The sequence below is a fragment of the Boleophthalmus pectinirostris genome, unplaced genomic scaffold (assembly GCF_026225935.1).
Source record: "Boleophthalmus pectinirostris isolate CB_2022bp ecotype Guang Dong unplaced genomic scaffold, ASM2622593v1 HiC_scaffold_5, whole genome shotgun sequence".
Classification (NCBI taxonomy): Eukaryota; Metazoa; Chordata; class Actinopteri; order Gobiiformes; family Gobiidae; genus Boleophthalmus; species Boleophthalmus pectinirostris.
The window spans coordinates 20,522,172-20,542,974 of record NW_026571404.1 but is presented as its reverse complement, the minus strand read 5'-3'; the positions used below and the strand labels follow the sequence as shown (position 1 = coordinate 20,542,974).

Genomic DNA, 20,803 nt, shown 5'->3' with positions numbered 1-20,803 from the left:
TAAATTCTATCTGTAGAGAGTCATTCCACAGCTGTGCATCGAAGTGGACTGTAACATCAAACAAACACAACCCAGAAGCCATTAATAAAGCTACACACATACACATACACATTGTTTACTTGCATGACATTCACATGTTAGATAGCCAATAGCATTCCTTTTTATTACTCCTAACCCTGACGCCATTATTCGCGTACCATGTCAAAAAGTCACCCATGAACAGGGCCCTTTCCTTTAAGACCACAGGCGTAACACACATAATAATCCCATCAGCGGCCGGTTGGCTGACATTAATCTTTCACGTGTCACCTGTCAGAACACAAGGAAATCTCTAAAGTACTAATATAATTACTGTGCTCCAGGACTGCCACTGTAAGCACAAATGAGTGACGACCAAAATGAGAAAGAATAGATTTATGACTTCCTGTACAGTCACTGACAGAAAGCCAGATTGTACGTTATTGAATAGTAATACTCATAAAAAAGCAGTGAGGATAATGTAATTAGTTTGTGCAGCGGTTGGTTCAAATGTTGTCAAAGTAATAAGTCATGTATAACGCTCATTAAAACTAGTGAAGAGCGATTCGTCTTGTTTCGACAAAGTATAAACCAGGTGAACTGTAATATAGAATGTCATGCATCGCTGAGATAGAATTTATGGTCACAGCATGTAGTGCGTTTTTTTTCAAGCTGATATATGACAATTGATACTTTGCTGTGGGGTGTTCTACATGTATCTCTAATGGTGGAATGTGTAGGAGTTATGATTGTCTGAAAACTCAAGAAAAAAATGATTTAAACAACAGAATTTCAGGAGTTTGTGATCAATATGAGATGAGCGTTCAAAATCTTGTTTAGCAGTTTTAACAAAAAAGGTGAGTAACTGAAAATGCACGGACTGAAATACTGCTGGCTAATACTAGCTAGTTTGTGATTGCAATTTAATGTGTAAGAGACCTGTAGAAGTGCAGGTCAAACTGGCAGCCTTGCTTCCATCAGTCTACCCCAGGGCAGCTGTGGCTACAATAATAACTTGCCACCACTGTAAGGAGTGAATTGATAATGCAATGAAAATGGCTCTTTGTGTTTCACACAGCAGGTACACTTAGTGCTGTAAACCTTTAAATTTCTCAAAACTTAAATGTACTTATGCATTTTATTAGATGACAGCGCATTAAAAAGTAAAACATTTATCTTAGTTTACAATTCCCTTTACCTTTCTTTTCCATTAACTAGATATTTAACAATGTCCTTCACTTTTGTTTGTCTTGATCAAAGAGTTGCTCCATGTGGTTCATTACTATTAAGTAAAAGTGCAGCGATACCAAGACGTCCCCATGGTGACAGTGCAGTCTCGTTTGGTGCTGCTGACGGTGCATTTGGGTCACACAGGATGGAGTTGGACAAATGCTCTCTCTGCCCAGGCCCTGTGCTTACTCTGCAGGGCCACACTGTTACACACAAACAGGGGCTGTGTGGTGTTCACAGGAAACCTACATCTTTTTAGTCCCAGTGTGTCACAGGAGGATATGTGTGTGTATGTGTGAGTAAACATATAAATCATCATATCTAATTCTGAGCTTGATTCCAAAATCCAATATCCAAAATCCCTTCTGTAATTTATTCTCTATATCTAATATGTCAACAAAATGAAATTTAAACTGCGCTTTGTGATGTATGTGTCCCATATGCCATTTTCACAAATAAAAAAGATGAAAAATGAAAAAGCTGTAATACATTTGTTTCTTACATTGATAAATTGACATCTCTAAATTAAAGATATTTTTCCTATTCACCTGCAGTTGCACTGATTTTTAGAACAATTTTAGAGAAGCACAATTACCTGCACATTTTATTTGCAGAATACTGAAAGTGAAGAAAACTGATTTTTGGTTTATCTTGTGTTACTTCCCAGTAGTTTTCTTTTTATAATGAAATTCAAAGACATGGCCCATTTGAGCATGAACACATTGAACAAGTGGACAATAAAATACAAAGTACAAAATTTAAAAGTAAATACTAAAGTAGGTGGTAAACCTGTTTAAAGAAGCACCACTTCAGAACTTTGCCTGTAACACACGCATACTTAAAAACCAAAAACCTACCCACAATTCCACAAATTTACACAACATAATTTCACATTTTTACATACTGTTAAGATAGAAGACTACACAGAAATCACAAATACAGCCACAACATCCAGAAAACCAGAGATGCAACTGGATAAATATAGCGCAGCTTGCATGTGGACTGGAATCCCTATGTGGTCCCCTGACTAATGACTTAATTGACATTTTATTGATTTGGGGTCGATATAATAGAGTGAGTATATCCTATAAACAGTGGAATTGCTGTTCCCACACTTAAATAGATAGTGCTTTATGTGTGCACAGAGTTCTGGGAGCTGGCTGGAGTCATGCATAGAGGCTGAGCTCCTGCGGGGAGGTGCTTAAACGTTTCTCTGACCTCCTGACCTCACCACGGCATTTTCTGACCACATAATAATGAGTCATTTATCACACAGTAGCAAAGCATACACAGGAGGTATCATTACAGCTGTATAATATTATGTTATAAGCAATCAACTGAATACTGTGGTCAAAAACATGATTATACTGAATAACTCTTATTGTGGTATCAAAGTATCACAGCTTTTTCTTAAATATTTTATATTGCGTAAAAAGGGTTCTTGTGAGCTTTAAGCACAGACTGTATAAAGAAGTGGACTAAGGGAGTGTGACGTCACCCACAGCATTCGGCTCTAGTCACCTATGAACAGGTCCAGTCAATTGAAGCTCACAAGTGTAGCAGTTATAGGGGCAAATTTGGAGCCAAGTTCCATATTAGGAATATTATTAACGGACAAAATAGTGGGTTAATATGAACATTTCAAGACCAAAATGATGAGGCTCACTGCAACAGTTACAGAGAGAAGGGTGACAATTTTTCAGTGTAAAGTCAGTTGGAGTTGATGGAGCAGAACATACATGCTCACTTCATTTTTGCTGGTTAGCTATGACCATTTATATATACACTCTATTGCTTTAATCTATTTTAGGATGTTGTTATCTTGTCAAAAACATGCCTGTCCTGGAGTTGTGTTTTGTTTGTCATTTTGTTGAGTAACTCTTTACTATCAGTCAATCTACATCTCCTCAAATGTTCAAAATGCTCCACCTTGTGATGTCACGAAGCAGTGATTTTCAAGTTAACACCTACCTTTTTACTTTTACTTCAGTAGAGATGGGCAATTCTAAGACTAAAAGCATCCAAATGATTCAAGTGAAGGTATATGGAGTTTAAAAACATAGTGAAGTACATACGCATGATTTGTGTGTGAATGAAACAAAACACAATCCCAAATATGTTTTTGATGAGGACATTGACATTATGACATAGATTAGAAAATAGTGTAATATGGGCCCTTTAAAATCAAGGTTCAAATTTGAGTATTATGACAACACAAATACATACACACAGATATTGGGCTAAAACCAAACCTACTTATAGACTATACACTATGTTGCTCAAAGTATTTAATACGTGTGATTGTTTATTTTACTTGATAATCAGAGCCAAACAGCGTAAACTTCTGATTGTAGGTCACAAAACTGCAAAATATCCAGATTTCAAAAATACATGCATTGTTATTTCATTGAACCAGTGTTACAATATACAGCACTGGCCCGTTAATGGTCTTGTGGCTCATTTAAGTGAGTAACATCACCAAAAAGAGACAACTCCATTGCTGCTGCAAAGTTTTATAGCTACAAAAACACTTCTCAAGCACTAAAGCCAGAACGATATAACATATATATCTGAAAATGGCCACAAGTGATTCATATTGTGAGACGACTCCAAGGAACTGTATATGAGCCCAACAAGCAGAAACAAAGCAGAAAGTGGCTGACCATATATTTGTGCACCGCAGTGAACTCAGAGACTGTGGTCAGCAAACTGCCAGGCGCCCGGCGTGACTGTATATAAGGCTATGAAAAGATGGGACCCCTGCAGATTTTATAAGACAGGACGTGCCAAATATGTCATGAGGAAAGCAGGACGGTCAGTACAATAAACATTCAACTACTACGCTAGGTCATAGTAAAGTCCTGTTGTTATTCATTATGCAGACAGCTGATGATTAGAAGTACTCAGGTAATGATAAGGACTTAAAAGAGGCTCATGGATTAGATATGTATCAGTGTGGGAGGGATGAGAATATTGACCACGGAAAAAGGAGAGGGACTTAATATGTATAATTACTGATTGTCTGTTTTTGATGAACAGTCATTTATAACATGGCTATAAATCATTAGAATCATTTGTGCCTAATAAATAAGTGCTCTTGTCACTAGTACAATCATGGATTGGAATTTGGAATTGCAATGGGAAAAGAATAAAATGTGTTTATTTATTTAAGATAGAGCCTTGAGAGCATTTCTTTTTCAAGAGGGTCAGAATATACAGCTGTAAAATATATTACTGTTACTTTTGTAACATTCATCTTGTCTTCAAGTTTGAGATTTATCTTCTTTATTTTCTTTAATCACACAAGTTGTAAGTGAGATGTTTTTACCTTGACACATTTCAGCTGCTAACTGTGAGCCATCCTCAGAACTGTCCCCGATGTTGGTGGTGACGTCATATATCAATTGTTAGTCAGCCTGACAGACCTGGTGGCTTGCTCAGGCTGACCACACCTCCTGTTGGGTGATGGTCCTTGGAGAAGGGTGTCCCCAGTGTGTGAAAGGAGGCATGGTCAGTCTGAGCAACCCGCCAAGTCCGTCAGGCTGACCACACCTACAGGATGTGACAACAGTTCATATACAACATATCAACACCAACATTGCAGTTCTCAGGATGGCTTGTAGTTAACTTCCAAAACATTTCAAGGTAAATATATCTCACTGACAAGTTGTCTGATTAAAAGAAAATAAGAAGCTAAATATCACAACTGAATCAAAATCACAATTTGAGTTGCCGCAGTTGTCAAATTTCAAAAGCAATTATTTAGCTAATAGAACAAAATATCTGTTATTTTGCTGTACCTGTAGTACTTCCAAACTTATTAGTTTAACAGCTCATATTTCAGTCTTCTCTTACATGTTAATTCTCCTGGAGTTGTTTACAGTGTGCACTCTGAACAGAATCCTACTTTTTAACATCCATCACAAATCTAACTGCAATACTTTTTAGAAAAATTCCTTTTTTCCAAAAATTATTCAGCCTTAGAATTAAATGTCTTTTTTGTAATCTGATCTAAAAGTCAGAAACAACACCCAGGTACTGTATTCATTTATTTAAGTACCGGTATCTTGTCAACACAAATACAACTTACCGTAATTCAAGATCAAGGTTGTGTTACTAATTTTAGGTATAAAATGAGACTGGCTATAACAGATGTATTGTGAGCAGACTTCCTCAATCTTTTTGACCTAATGGCTCTTGCTGAAACCGCTAACCCACACTGAAGTCATTATTGTCAGACGCCTGTTGCTTAATTGAGTGGATGCAGAGACGGCGAAGCAGTTTGCCTTTTGTTATCGTGTCTCTTTCCACATTGTGTTGTCACTGAAGCCCCTGTTTTCAACTTCAATAATAAACCATGTTCGTGTGTGCTGAGTTTTCGCGTGATTTATGACTGTTGTCCGTCACGGCCCGAAAAGTGGCTTATAGCGTGAAAAAGCCTGCTCTTTGTTGACTGCATCAAAATAAACAGGCTGCGGCCATGACTTTGTATTAGGCAGCTTGAAGCTCGGGGGGATTTTCCGAGATGGTGGAATATGTGCAAAAGGTGACTGGGGTGAGGCCAACCTTCCCCAGGCTGACAGCTATAATTAATGGCCCAGTGTCACCCATATACACCCCAGCCTCTCCAGATGCAGGCGCCTGTGGAAATTGAAAAGCACAGTACATATTTGGGTTGGGTGCTGCTGTGTCCACTCACCTTTGGATACTGTTGCACAGGGATGAGAACTCTTTCGGAGAGCTTGATGTTTTTATTGCTGATGATGTCAAGGTATTTCTTCATGTCGCCATCTTTTCTGAAATCTTCACCGTCACACTTTTCGATTTCTGCAAGAGAAGAAAACACATGTCAGTAGCTTGCCTAGAAGTAAGATCAGCTGACATTATCACAACGATTAAACATTTTAGAAGAACTGGAAAATATCAATAGTTTGACAAAATGTATCAAGCCTGACCATTGGCCGATATATTTTTTTGTCATTATTTGTGAAAAGTGAAACAAGATATACATCCATTTTCTTTCACTTATTGAGGGCTGGGTTGTGGGGGCAGCAGTCTAAGCAGCGAGTTCCAGACTTCCCTCACCCCAGACACTTCCTCCAGCTCCAGGGGGACAGCAAGTCATTCCTAGGTCAGCCAAGAGACATAGTCCCTTCAGTGTTTTCTGGGCCTTCCTGACGTGCCCAGAACACCTCCCCAGGAAAATGTCTAAGAGGTATCCAGAATAGATACCCAGGCCATCTAAGCTGGCTGCTCTCGACATGGAAGAGCAGCAGCCCTACTCCGAGCTCCTTCCTTGTGACCCTCACTCTGGCTCTAAGGAAGAGCCCAGCCACTCTGCAGAAGAAACTCATTTCGACCACTTGTATCCACGATTTCATCCTTTTGGACATTACCCAAAACTTATGACCGTAGGTGAGAGTATAAATGTAGACTGATCGGATAATCATGAGCTTTTCCTTTCGACTCAACTCCTTTGTGACCACAACAGTCTGATACTGCGATCACATCACTGCGTTTTACTTTATTTTTTTATTATTTCTTAATGATTCCCTGTACAGCTCTATTATTACTTTGAAACCCATTTGATGAAATATGGCTTTTAACGAGACAGACTTTTTATCAACAACTTTTAACCAAAAAAAAAAAACACAAAAAAATAGTCCAATTTAGATTTTAGACCTCTTGTCAGACCCCTGTAGATCCAGGCTTGACAATTTGAAACTACTGAATTTTGATTTGGTTAAAACTTGCACAACCAATTTTGCCAAATGTCAACAAGGACCAGGCTGGAGGTTGAGTAGTGAAATTTCCCCACTAGAGAAAAATTAACAGTTTTGTGACAGCTATATGTGTTTCCTCTCACATTTCAGTTGCAATATCATTTTATTCAGTGACTGGCATATTTTACAGTGTAACCTCATGATCAAGTAACACTAATCAAAACAACCAGCCCCAGACTCTCCGCTGCAGCCCACTTCCCTGTGAACAGTCCTCTAATGAGCTGTTACCAGTCAGTGCTCCTGGACAAATGAACGCAATGTCCACACTCACTACACAGAGATGTCAGATTAACATATAAAGGGCCACTGTCAAGGGACACGTTGGTTAAGACTGGCTGACTCAACCCTCATATCAGATTTGCGGTTCATTGGTTCCAGTCAAAATACAGGGATACTCATTTGTAAAACCTTGAATCCATTTGTGCATGCATGCCCCCAAAAGCACATTAAGAAAATAAATGTCCATTTGGAATTGGACATAAAGAGGCAACCTTAGATTTTACAACAGCAACAGAACTGTACAGAAATCTAACTTCTATAAATTAGATCATTCACCTAAGGGCACCTTGCCTTATTATCACTAATTAGCACCTGAAAATCCAAAAGAAGAGTCCTGTTTTGTCTTAATTAAGATTTAATGATTTATTTATAATGAGCTATTTAGTATTTCAGCACAGACTAAAATAAGGTTTGGTATGTCACTTGTATGCTGTGAAAACACCTCAGTTGTAGGTAGGAGTTGATGAAATTCAGTGAAAGTGTCACCTTGCGTTGCTATATCTGTTGCATCATATTGCTATTGCCACTTTTTATAGTTATAGGCACTGCAAATAGTGTTTCCCAAAATTGAAAAAAAAGTATTATTTGTATCAAGGCTTTCCTCCCATCTTTATATATATACTGAGTCTATAGTGAGTCTGTGATTGTCAGTCATGCTGCAGTATTTACGTAATACCTAACTCAGCATTGTCCATTAAATATTACAAGCAAGTCAGAAGGATACTACTTTTTAAATAATTTGACTTTTTCCGAGATTTTAGTTTTTAGTGAATGCAAATAAAAGACATGCTTTAAAACTTTGCACATATCTCTTCATTGTACCTACACAGTTAATTTGCTCTGTGTGTGATAAATTAAAATGTCCCTTCTTCCAACTGCTTAAATGAGTCACTTGCACTTGACACAATATCTCTGATTAAATCTGATAGTGTGGGGAGAACAAGAGGAGACTGGATCTGTGGAATTTGTTTCAGTGAAGCAGTGAAGTCTGAGCTGCAAAATGAGCTGTCAGCCAAAGAGAAGGCGCATTCAACAAGGGAAGGGTCTTATTGGTAAAAGTACAGCTTCTACTTTTGTATATGGTGTATATTTTTTCAGTCATAGATCATATTGGTCTGCCTCTACCTAACCTCTCTCGCTTATGCATTATCTCACTGACAAAGCACAGAAGTTTTTTTTTTCCCCCCGAACCTCAAATAATTAAATTAAAATAATAATACTGGAAACTGCCAAAGAATGAATTCCACAAAACATTAACACAGGCCAATCTTTGTATCTTGTGAAGGTAAAATTACGATGTCAAACCTTGACTTGTACTATCTATTGAGCTGCAATGGCCTTAACTAACAAAGCAGCACAAATACACAATAATCATGAATTATTCTTTTATCTACTAGAACTTTTAAACCTGCAAAATGCTTGATGAATGAAAATTAAACCTTGAACATTTCCACTAATTCTGACCACAGTGATGAGATAACTTTCCATGAACCACCCAAGAATCCATGACAGACGGTGAGAAATACATGACTACATTTATAAAATACTCCCTACATACAACAACTCACCCTTATGTAACAGATAATACTCCCTACAACTGTACAACAACTCACCCTTATGTAACAGATAATACTCCCTACAACTGTACAAAAACTCACCCTTACGTAACAGATAATACTCCCTACAACTGTACAACGCACCCTTATGTAACAGATAATACTCCCTACAACTGTACAAAAACTCACCCTTACGTAACAGATAATACTCCCTACAACTGTACAACAACTCACCCTTATGTAACAGATAATACTCCCTACAACTGTACAACAACTCACCCTTACGTAACAGATAATACTCGCTACAACTGTACAAAAACTCACCCTTACGTAACAGATAATACTCCCTACAACTGTACAACGCACCCTTATGTAACAGATAATACTCCCTACAACTGTACAAAAACTCACCCTTACGTAACAGATAATACTCCCTACAACTGTACGACAACTCGCCCTTGTGTAACAGATAATACTCCCTACAACTGTACAACAACTCACCCTTACGTAACAGATAATACTCCCTACAACTGTACGACAACTCGCCCTTGTGTAACAGATAATACTCCCTACAACTGTACGACAACTCGCCCTTGTGTAACAGATAATACTCCCTACAACTGTACAACAACTCACCCTTACGTAACAGATAATACTCCCTACAGCTGTACAGCAACTCACCCTTATGTAACAGATAATACTCCCTACAACTGTACAACAACTCACCCTTACGTAACAGATAATACTCCCTACAACTGTACAACAACTCACCCTTACGTAACAGATAATACTCCCTACAACTGTACGACAACTTGCCCTTGTGTAACAGATAATACTCCCTACAACTGTACAACAACTCACCCTTACGTAACAGATAATACTCCCTACAACTGTACAACAACTCACCCTTACGTAACAGATAATACTCCCTACAACTGTACAGCAACACACCCTTACGTAACAGATAATACTCCCTACAACTGTACGACAACTTGCCCTTGTGTAACAGATAATACCCCCTACAACTGTACAACAACTCACCCTTACGTAACAGATAATACTCCCTACAACTGTACGACAACTCACCCTTACGTAACAGATAATACTCCCTACAACTGTACAACAACTCACCCTTACGTAACAGATAATACTCCCTACAACTGTACGACAACTCACCCTTACGTAACAGATAATACTCCCTACAACTGTACAACGCACCCTTATGTAACAGATAATACTCCCTACAACTGTACAAAAACTCACCCTTACGTAACAGATAATACTCCCTACAACTATACAACAACTCACCCTTATGTAACAGATAATACTCCCTACAACTGTACAACAACTCACCCTTATGTAACAGATAATACTCGCTACAACTGTACAAAAACTCACCCTTACGTAACAGATAATACTCCCTACAACTGTACAACGCACCCTTATGTAACAGATAATACTCCCTACAACTGTACAAAAACTCACCCTTACGTAACAGATAATACTCCCTACAACTGTACGACAACTCGCCCTTGTGTAACAGATAATACTCCCTACAACTGTACAACAACTCACCCTTATGTAACAGATAATACTCCCTACAACTGTACGACAACTCGCCCTTGTGTAACAGATAATACTCCCTACAACTGTACGACAACTCGCCCTTGTGTAACAGATAATACTCCCTACAACTGTACAACAACTCACCCTTACGTAACAGATAATACTCCCTACAACTGTACAACAACGGACCCTTATGTAACAGATAATACTCCCTACAACTGTACAAAAACTCACCCTTACGTAACAGATAATACTCCCTACAACTGTACAACAACTCACCCTTACGTAACAGATAATACTCCCTACAACTGTACGACAACTCGCCCTTGTGTAACAGATAATACTCCCTACAACTGTACAACAACTCACCCTTATGTAACAGATAATACTCCCTACAACTGTACGACAACTCGCCCTTGTGTAACAGATAATACTCCCTACAACTGTACAACAACGCACCCTTATGTAACAGATAACCCTATGTCCTGTCAATCATTGTTTCACATGTTTTCTCCTTACAACCTCTTGTTTATAGCTGAGAAATATTTGTATTATACTGTATTTCCATACTTTTCATTACTTTTTATTTTATTTACTTGTACATAAACATTTATATAATCATGTCTTATTTGACACCAATCTATTTTTGCCACTTATTTTGAATTTGTTATTACCATTTATATTGTTGTTCTATGTTATTCTAATATACTGTGATGCATGAACTACTGTGTCTAAATAATTTCCCGTGTGGATCAATAAAGTCTGTGGCTGGCATTCTCACAGAAATATTCTCTGATATTTAAAGTGTTTTAAGAGGAGAATCACGGTAGTACTCTTAGCCAAGTGCATTATGGGAAAATCCTTCATTCACTTGCTGCACACAACCCACCATTGAACTCTGAAGTGGATTGTCTTCTTGTAAGTATAAAGGAGAGAGAGAGAAATAAGGACATGAAAAGGGCAAGAAAAGTGGAAAATGTGCTTACAAAATCAAAGTGGAGAGGAGCATTCACACAAGCGTCCTCACTGTTAAATATGGGCTGTGCAGGAAATGGCATCCTTCACATCAGAGACACCGTTGAAGGTCAGTGGTTTCAGTCCCTGTTGTGGATGAAATAAATCTCATTTGGGCCAAAGTGAATGAGCTGAGTGAATGAGCAGAGGACTTTCTCCAAATGAACTAGAATCTTCTTATTTGTGTTTTCATCTGGCCTTAACTGTGAAGCAGCTCTGAGTGTCATGAAAAGCTGCTCATACAAGTGTTATGAGTTAATATAATCTGTAGAGCTGTGAATGGACAAGTCTGAAATCATACAAAAATGGCAAATGTTAAAGGTATCTGTATCTGTAAACAGCATACAGATAATAAATAAAAATGGAAATGTGGAATTTAGGGATTTAGACGAAGTTGCATAAATAAATTACAAACAAACCAACATTAGAATTTTTTTTGCGTGGAAAAAATGAAATATTCCTGATGGGTCTTCAAAAAAAAAAGAAGTCATTTTTGGATTAGTTTAGTAGTTGTAAATTTTTAAGATTTTAATTTTCTCTCAAATGTAAAAGCTCTTGTATGTGTTTAAAATGTGCACTATCCAAATTTCAAAATATATAATGCAAATCTAATTCCAGTATAGTTCTTTTCGCACATGACTAAAAAAGAACATGAATGATTTTATTTGTTAGGGTTTTTTTTTTACATAAGAAGGAATTCGATGTAAGGGGAGTTCATAAACAGAAAGTTCGTGTATCTGAAAAAAGCCTGGTGCTGGCAAAAATCCACAAAAGGGAGATGCCCTCGACTTTGACACAGATGTCACAAAATAATAATAGTGCCTGTAAGCACCTCTCCTTTGTGTATTCCAGTGCTGTCTTTTGATTCTGCAAGGTTAGCAGCAACAATAGCCCACTGTAAAAAACACTGGCAATTGTGTTGTAGAGGCACATTTAATTTTCAGAAACACTTCTCTCAAAAATGTCTGGAGCTGTCAAAGTTTTACATTCATTAACTTCAATTTGACTTAATGCATGTACAGTACAATAAGTAACATTTAGTGAGACGTAAAATACATAAACGGCTTCCCTCATTATAACCAAATCAAAAACGGATTATTCCACCCACTGAAATTCTACAATTCAAGCTGAACCAATCGCTCTAATTACATTTCAATACCTGATTTGTGGTCAGTGCCAAACACATAATACCAAAGGGAGTGAACCTGGTGGCACAACAAGACACGCAATTAACTGATGAAAGAAAAGCGCCGGGGGAAAGAGTACAGCGCTTTCAGACCCCATGTTGTTTAAATGTGTTTTCGGTCTGAGGTGATGGAAATTGAATTCCACTGGAATTGCTATAATAAAGAGCTATTACCTTAAATGACGTTTTGGAATACAACAAGATTATGTCACAAATAATGCTTTTTGTCAGAACTGGTTTATTCCTTTTGATCTTGTGACATTTGCAGGTATATTTTTGGAACACTTGTCGTCCTGCCTCAGGATAATACAAACATCAAGAAAACTTGTTAATTCTCACTTCTATTTCTAAATTAAAAGATTCGTTTAAAGCATTATCCCAGGCCCACCTATCTTATTAGAAATGTTGAAATGTTAAGACATATTTTGTATAATATCTGATCTTTTTGTAATTATTTTATTGACTATTTTGTTCCAATATTGCTGGTTCAATTGAATGTTGAAAAGAAAAAGAAATGGGCTACATTTAATGTCCAAATAGATGACTTATGGATCCTTTTTATTGCTGGTTCAGTTACTGTTTTTCATTGTTTGAATAATACTAATTGTTTGAGTAATACTAAATAAATTGAGTAATACTAATTGTTCAGAGAGACACGATCACTCAGTCAACAATAAAATATCCTCATTAATGTTCAATAATGGTCAAATCCACCTTTATTTTGTGATTTACAAATAATGTCTATTGATACTGGGTCGTGAAAGTTTGTGACTTTTTAAATATGGGTTCCCAGAAAAAACTTTGGGTAACACTGTTTTAAAGGAATCTGCACACAATTTAAAGCTTATGTGTTTGTGAATTTCAGTTTGAGACCCCTGGAGTAGAAATTTAAAGGTGCTCTATGTAAATTTTCTGGTGGATGCTATGACAACCATCACAAAAGTTACATAGTTACAAGTTACAAGTTACATCTTTGAACTGATTCACAAAAAGTGAGAGGATTTATGATCTGACTTACATAACAGAATGAATATTTATTTGCCATCCATTCTGAAGGTTTAGATATATTGGCAGCTGCAGCTCAGTGAAGGCCTGTTCTGTGTATACATGTAATTATGGGCATGTTTGATAGAAACTGCTCATTATCCCACAACAAAACAGCCTCTTGCATTTGCTCAAGATGTGCATTTAAATATCTGATTGATAGGTTCTGATGCTACCAATCTATAGTGTCCAGGCGTGGAGCTGAATTTTAATATCAAATCCTTATCCTAGCATCCTTGTAATGATGAGGAAACTTTTAGTCTGATAATTACTAATTACTGACAGATAAAATAATATATTTTGGGGCACAGTATTGATCACATGTACAATTCCTTTGCAATAGTAAGGAGATTTTAGTGAGTTTTAAGTAATATGATGAGATTTGAACTGTAGAGGTTTGAATAGATAAGTTATGTCTCTAATTATTGGTTCATTCTTTTATTTATTTGTTGCTGCTCATGCCTTTTAATGATACAGTCTATTTAAAAATAGGTTTACTGGGATTATTCTGCTTTGTCTAAGTGACATAGTTTCAATATTATCATTTATTGCAATATCACAAAGTAGTATATCGTGCTTGAAAATATGTTATTGGAACTAGTCGTGAGTTATTATATATTTAGTTTATTTATATTATGGTGGAAGACTAGTATATATGTCCCATGCCTAAATAAACTGAAAAAGTGACTTAAGGATTCAGAAATCACACAAAAATCATCTATGCCAAAACTTTTAGGCCTTTATCTTATCTTATCAAATGGTAATATAATACTATTACTCACGTTGAGAATAACATTCAATGCATTCTGTTGTCTTATTGGCATAGACCAGAGCCTTTCCCGTACTAGCAGTATCATATGCTTCGGTTATATCTTATTTCTGTTTAGACTCCTCTGTCCCAAACATTAACATAAAGCAGAAAGTTAATCGGGTTTGCAATAAAATGTAATATCTTCTCTTGTGGCTTCTCCAAATGCATGTTTTTTTCAGTTTCTTAAAGCGCTATTGACCTTGAAATGTAATCTGATTCGACCCGTGTTCTCATTGTAAGTCGTCTCTGATAAGAGCATGCAGGGTAAAGAGCTGAAAAGGTAATGCAGCTTCTCATTTTGCGGCCGTGTAATTTTGGTGTCCTTTTGATAGCCTGTACCTCATGGGGAGATATTTATCTATTGCTACAAGCTGTGCCATTGCGGGATACAAAGTGGGCCCAGCCAAAATAGATTCTCTGAAATGTGATCAACAATTTATAAACATGGGAATATATAGACAGTATGCAATGGCCATATCTTTCATTTTTACTATGTTGAGTTGCCTGATCCACTTTGTGCAGCAAATGTACTGTATTATGTATACAATAAATAGCTGTTTTTACTTCTCTATTTGATCTAGTTGACCAAATATTACCAATATTGTAACAAACCCAATGCACAGTAGTTACAGAAATGTGCTACATTACCACTACTGCTGCTACTACTACTACAAGTGACACTACTGCAGTTGGTAAATCATCACCCCTGTCAGTGGTACTACTAGTGTTTGCACTGACACTTTTTTCAGTAGCCTACTTATTAGAAATAAACAGCAAATATAGATATTTGCACTCTTTAGTAAATTGGCTATTGGCCTTAAGTCTCCAGCACAGACCGATATTTTATTTTGGCCTACCTGCTGCTTCAAGAGTACACATAAAACTTTATTTGAACACTATAAAGCAAATAGAGAACTGCTCAAAATGTGAGCAGTTTTTACCACAAGCCTCTTGTGGTAAAGGAAGGTTTGTGGTAAAAGTGGACTGTAGGTGACTGTCATTAATTAAATCAACATAATTTGGCGATAATTATCAAAATCGCTCTACATATCAGCCCAAAAAATAACGGCAGAGCTTATTGGCATATTGGTATCATCATTTAGCCTGCTACATCAGCCAAACTGGTATACTAAGCTTTTCCCAAATCCCATAGGGAGAAGGGTAATAACATCTTTCCCCTTGATAAAATTCACCAAACATTCTCTTTGTTCTGGCTTTAAATCCTCGATCTTGGGAATCATTGCCAACACAGAATGTATGGCTCTTCGCTGATTGGCTGATGCCTGGACTCACACTTCTGGGGTTCTTGCAACCTATCTAGTGTATTCAGATTCCTGACCTAGTCACTGGAGAGAAATTACATTGAGTGGAGGCACTAGGTGGCACCAGATTGGCAAATCATAATCAGCCATGAAAAAAAAAAATTTATTGGCTGATTTCTACTACTTCCTGTTATTGGTACTACTTCTAATGGTGTTGTTAGATGTTATTGCTTTGTTTGGAATGTTCCAATGGCTATTCAACGTTTTTTGCTCAGAAATACTTTCAAAAACACGATCAATCTGACCTGTAAATTGACTTTATGGTTTCTCCTGGTTGTCTCCACCACCAGAAAAATTACATAACCTCTCTTTAAGCAATGGGTCAAAAAGCTTGGATGAAAAACTAGTTGTCCACTTCTGACAGACATTAAGCAATACAGGCCTTGTAACTCGCACTCATCCACCTGATTTAACTTGCAAATTCACAGAGCCCCTTGAGCCCGCGCACCTTCACATACCATCCCCTATAATTTAGACAAGTCCCACTGTTTCTTCTCCCTCATATCTCAGAATCATCTTTTATTCAGTTTATCCAGACAGCCGTACATTATTCAAATCTCCAGCACATTTGTTTGCATTTCATCTGTGCCGACAAAATCCAGATGAAAAAACGCTGACTTGAGCCGTATGACTTTGTAACTCTTTTCTGAATACAAAGTCAGTGCGTTGTGTACAGAAACAGAGCCAAAATGTCCGTCTTGCTTGCGACTGACTATAAACGGCATCACAGCTGGTCTTTGCCAATCCAGCCTAATGCTCCTCTGCCTGTGCGTCCATCAAGAGCCTCCTTTACTTTCCTCTGCCTTTCCTGTCTCTTATAGGAGTCCCACTGCTTATTATGGAGAGGTGGAGCTGCTCTACGCTAAGCTAGTCTCATGCAGAAAACCACTGGAAATCATGCATTAAAAAGTCTTGTAACTTTTCTGCTGAGAATTATACATTTTTCATTATGCTCTGTCCTGTTCTATCTTACATTAATTCAACCTTGAACAACATACATGCTTAAAGCTCCCATGTTACACAAAACTGACTCTTGTAAGATTTAAGCCATGTTGCGACCTCAAACATATACCTGGGGTTACGTTTTGTTTCATTCACATTTGAGTAATCATTTATTGTTATTTGGTCTACTTCCCCAAAGCTCAAAATGCTCTGTTCCACCTTATGATGTCATGTAGTGGTAGTTTTGGTCAAATTAACACCTACTTTTTACTTTTTGTTCAATAGAGATAAGCAATTCCACTTATGAAATCATCCAATTGATTCTAACGAAGGTGTAGACGAGTTTAAAAACACAGTGGGGCACTTCCTGTACTACCACATGACATCACAAGGTGGAACAGCGTGCTTTCTGTTTGAGAGAAGAACTCAGTCTAATTATGCAGGGTTTGTGTTAAACATGTGTGAATGAAACAACATTTAGCTCCAGATATGTTTTTGATGAGGAAACAACCTTATAATGCGTAATATAGGCCTTTAATATGAGCGCAGTCACAATTCACCTCTCCACAGATCTGACCTGTAACATGGCAGCTGGTGGACAAGTCACATAGTTCAACCTCTGCATCCTTCTTGATACAATATCCATCAATGGATATATATTATAGTCACAGCAATGAATTAACTATTAACTATCAATATGATTTTATCAGACAGACATTTTCTCCAGGCAGATTTAAGTGTTCAGTTTTGTATAGAATTCCTAATGTGGACAATATTTCAGAACTGTTTTAACGATGTAGTAGTAGGGGTGTAACGATATCCAAGTCTCATGATACGGTATGAACCTCACAGTACGATATTTATTGCAATATCGTGGGAAAGCTAATGATATGGTGGGGAGGCTCACGATTAGGGATGTAACAATATCCAAATCTCTCAGTACAATATTTTTACAATATATATCTCATGGTATGGTATTTATTGCAATATTTTGTGGAGGTTAACAAAATTTAATATGCCACTTTTTCCTCTTAAAATGCCTTGACAAGATTTAATCCAAAGAACTAAGATTTAAAAGTGCTTAGAACTGTTATTTCTTCTTGTAGTCTACACTGAAATGGAGCAAAGGATCATGGTCTATGTAGAACCCTCTGTCTTTTTTAGCTATTCCTGCACCATAACTCTTATTTTAAGCAAAGAGACTCGTAATTTGATATATTGTGATGGTCCATGATATTATTGTGAGAACTCTGACAATACAATATCACGATATTTCGGTTATTGTTACATCCTTATGTAGTAGCATTTTTAAATATAAAACCGTACTGTGTGAACTTCAATATCCATTTGGTTGATAGTCTACATAAGCATGTTTGAAGTATCTAATGCATGCATGTTATACATTGTCACAGTCATGCACACAGAAGAGGAAGCAGCAGGAAGTCCACTATCCTCTTGGAAATATTATTCACTCTGTGTTCTCCAGCTTTAAATAATAAACACTTCAGAAGCATAATATGAATACCATATGAGAAACGTGCCTGAGACGCTACTAAAGCTATTGTGTTTACATTAAGCACATGAAGAGTAGTAAATTACGTCCATGATAAATAGCTGTTAATCCTAAAGTGTGTGAACATACTTTATCTTGCTGTCCGTACATGTGCCTCTGCATTCTCCACGAGGATGACAAAGTGGAGACAATAGTGTACAAGTGCCTACACATTATAGATATTATTCCAGAGTCGCCCATGGGTGTCTGTGAAGGGACACTGTCGGCACATGATATTAATAAAACTCAGTCTAGAGATGCACACTGTGTCATCAACTTGGAAGCAGGGGTTTTGCCAGACAGTTATTTATTTAACAGTTTACTGTGTGTACTTTAATTGTGTTGGCCAACATATAAGAAAACAAGAGCAGTCATTTTGTAGCAGACTTTTTATAGCTCCTCTAACTCAGCCAGAAGGGTGTGGGTTCAGTTCCCTCTTTGTGTTACTGTTTCTTCATCCATATGCATATGTTACATTAAATAGTAATAAATATCTCTGAGTATATGGTTGCCTCTTTGTAAGATAAACATGGTTCATCTCTGCAGTTTGGCATCTCATCAGCTCTTTGGGGCAGAGGTACAAAAAGCATTCTCAGCTTCACGTCAGACTAACTTATGACAGAGAGAAAGTTGTGGAAGGCTGGTAAACAACATTGTACGTGATTATTTTTGGAGCAGCAGTATAAATACATTTAATCCATTCAGCACACCCAAAGTCACCCAAAATTTACTTAATTTGACTGAATTTATTAAATAAATAATAAATATGTCTGCCTAGCTTCGACATAAGAAACCAGGGCTTCTTACAAGTATACAAGCTTTAGTAGGCTACATGCTACTGGAAATCTTTAGATGATCAGGCAGCACTGGCCACACTCACTGAATACTGTGAGTGTGTTCAGTCAAACAGGTGACAGGAACAGTGTGCAGGCTAATGACTGTTTTCTCTGTCTGGACAGCACAGTGCAAATCCAGCTGGTAACCTATAGAAATAGTAGACTATTTTAGATAAATTATTGTGGTGCTGCTGATGTTACACTACAGCTGACCTTGGAGGGCAGTGGGTTAGGCGATCTGTGAATCGCAACGACAACGTGACTTGACCTCATTAGACTTGGACAATGAGTTGAACGAAAAGAAAACATTTAGGCTACTTCTCCGGGAAGTTCTTTTCTGGGAAGTACTTCTCAAATATAAAGCGTATGGGCTTAGTATTAACTATCACTTTGACATAATATATTGCATTTGTCTCCAATGCAGTAGCATACTCACGCGGTGTTCCTTTTTTGCGGGAAACAGTGATGACAAACACACGCCTAGGGAGGATAAAAGACGTCTTACCTTCTGAAAGCAGACGCACGGCGTGCACAAAGGACGGGTCCAGTGTGTCTTTCTCCGCTACCAGCTCAGGTAAATATTTCTCTGGATGCATGTTTCTCATAGAGCAGCTTTCACCGGCAGAGCAGGTGAAACAGCACCGCGTGTTGGAAACCAGCAGTTCTTCTTTGGGGTAGTGACTCGCGCTTTCGAAGTCTCTTTGTGCGTAAGGTCCTTTCCAAACTAATCGTGCAGTTTGGGGCTGTAGCTGGTTCAGGGGTGTGCGCCCGTCTTTGCCATTGCCGCTCAGTGCTCTCGGCTCCTCGTCAAACACGCACTCTGTGGGCATGCACTGGTCTGCAGCGCGCGCAGTTTCCCGCCCCTCGCACAGCCATTGGCCACTGTAAGACTGGCACCGGGAAAACAAAGCATTTTCTAATAAGATTATATTTATGAAAAAGGTTCAACAAGTTTACAGTCATACTGTTCAGGGGTCAGGGAGGTTACACCCAACCGGAATGAAACTACTACAACAAATTCAGATGTCATTAGTCAATAACTTCATAAACATAAAATATCCTAAATTATTCTATAGCTAATCCACTTAATACAAGTCACTGTGACTGTAACGTTGCCACGGCTCACTGAGAACAAATAGAAAACGCGCTCTCTGTCTGGTGCTGTCCGTGGTACTGAAAAGGTTTACGCTTGACACAGCGTGATTTCTCTGGAGGTTAAGTCTGGGGCAGGATCTCATTCAGTGCAGCCAGAAGGAAATAAACTGGAATGTGTTCATTTTTCTCTGCAGCCAGGCATTTCATAAGGGGTTACTCAAGAAAACAATGTATTTTAACAATGGTGCAATCAGCATGTCTGTAAACTACTGACTATATGCTATGTGTAAACATAAAAGCTGAAAGCAGCTACATCATTCCCTTGTAACCTGAGTGCATGCAGCCCTAAAGAGCCTAGTGGACTAGTCTTTAATCTGTATTACACCACGCTGAGCTTGAGTTACTCATTATGAGTTTGAGCTGACAGGACTATAGTGAATGACCAGCGCCCGCTCTACTTGACCTTTAGAAGACTGTGGCTCTGCTCAGAATCACAAAGACTGAGGAATATCACAGAGGCGGCAGTTCGCCTGTTGTGTTTTAAAGTAGCCCACTACAGAGTGATTTAA

The 20,803-nt window shown here is 37.8% G+C and overlaps 2 protein-coding genes across 2 annotated transcripts in view; both read right to left on the bottom strand.

Moving 5' to 3' along the window:
* khdrbs2 (KH domain containing, RNA binding, signal transduction associated 2) overlaps positions 1 to 19,735 on the bottom strand; it is an 88,393-nt gene extending 68,658 nt beyond the window's left edge. The window contains exons 1-2 of the mRNA XM_055163077.1: positions 19,645 to 19,735; positions 5,948 to 6,075 (exon numbers count right to left, since the gene is read on the bottom strand). Of these exons, the coding sequence (XP_055019052.1) occupies positions 5,948 to 6,075; positions 19,645 to 19,735 (219 nt within the window). The remainder of the gene's footprint in view (positions 1 to 5,947; positions 6,076 to 19,644) is intronic.
* Positions 1 to 20,803, bottom strand: part of dst (dystonin) — a 317,525-nt gene that overhangs the window by 176,664 nt on the left and 120,058 nt on the right.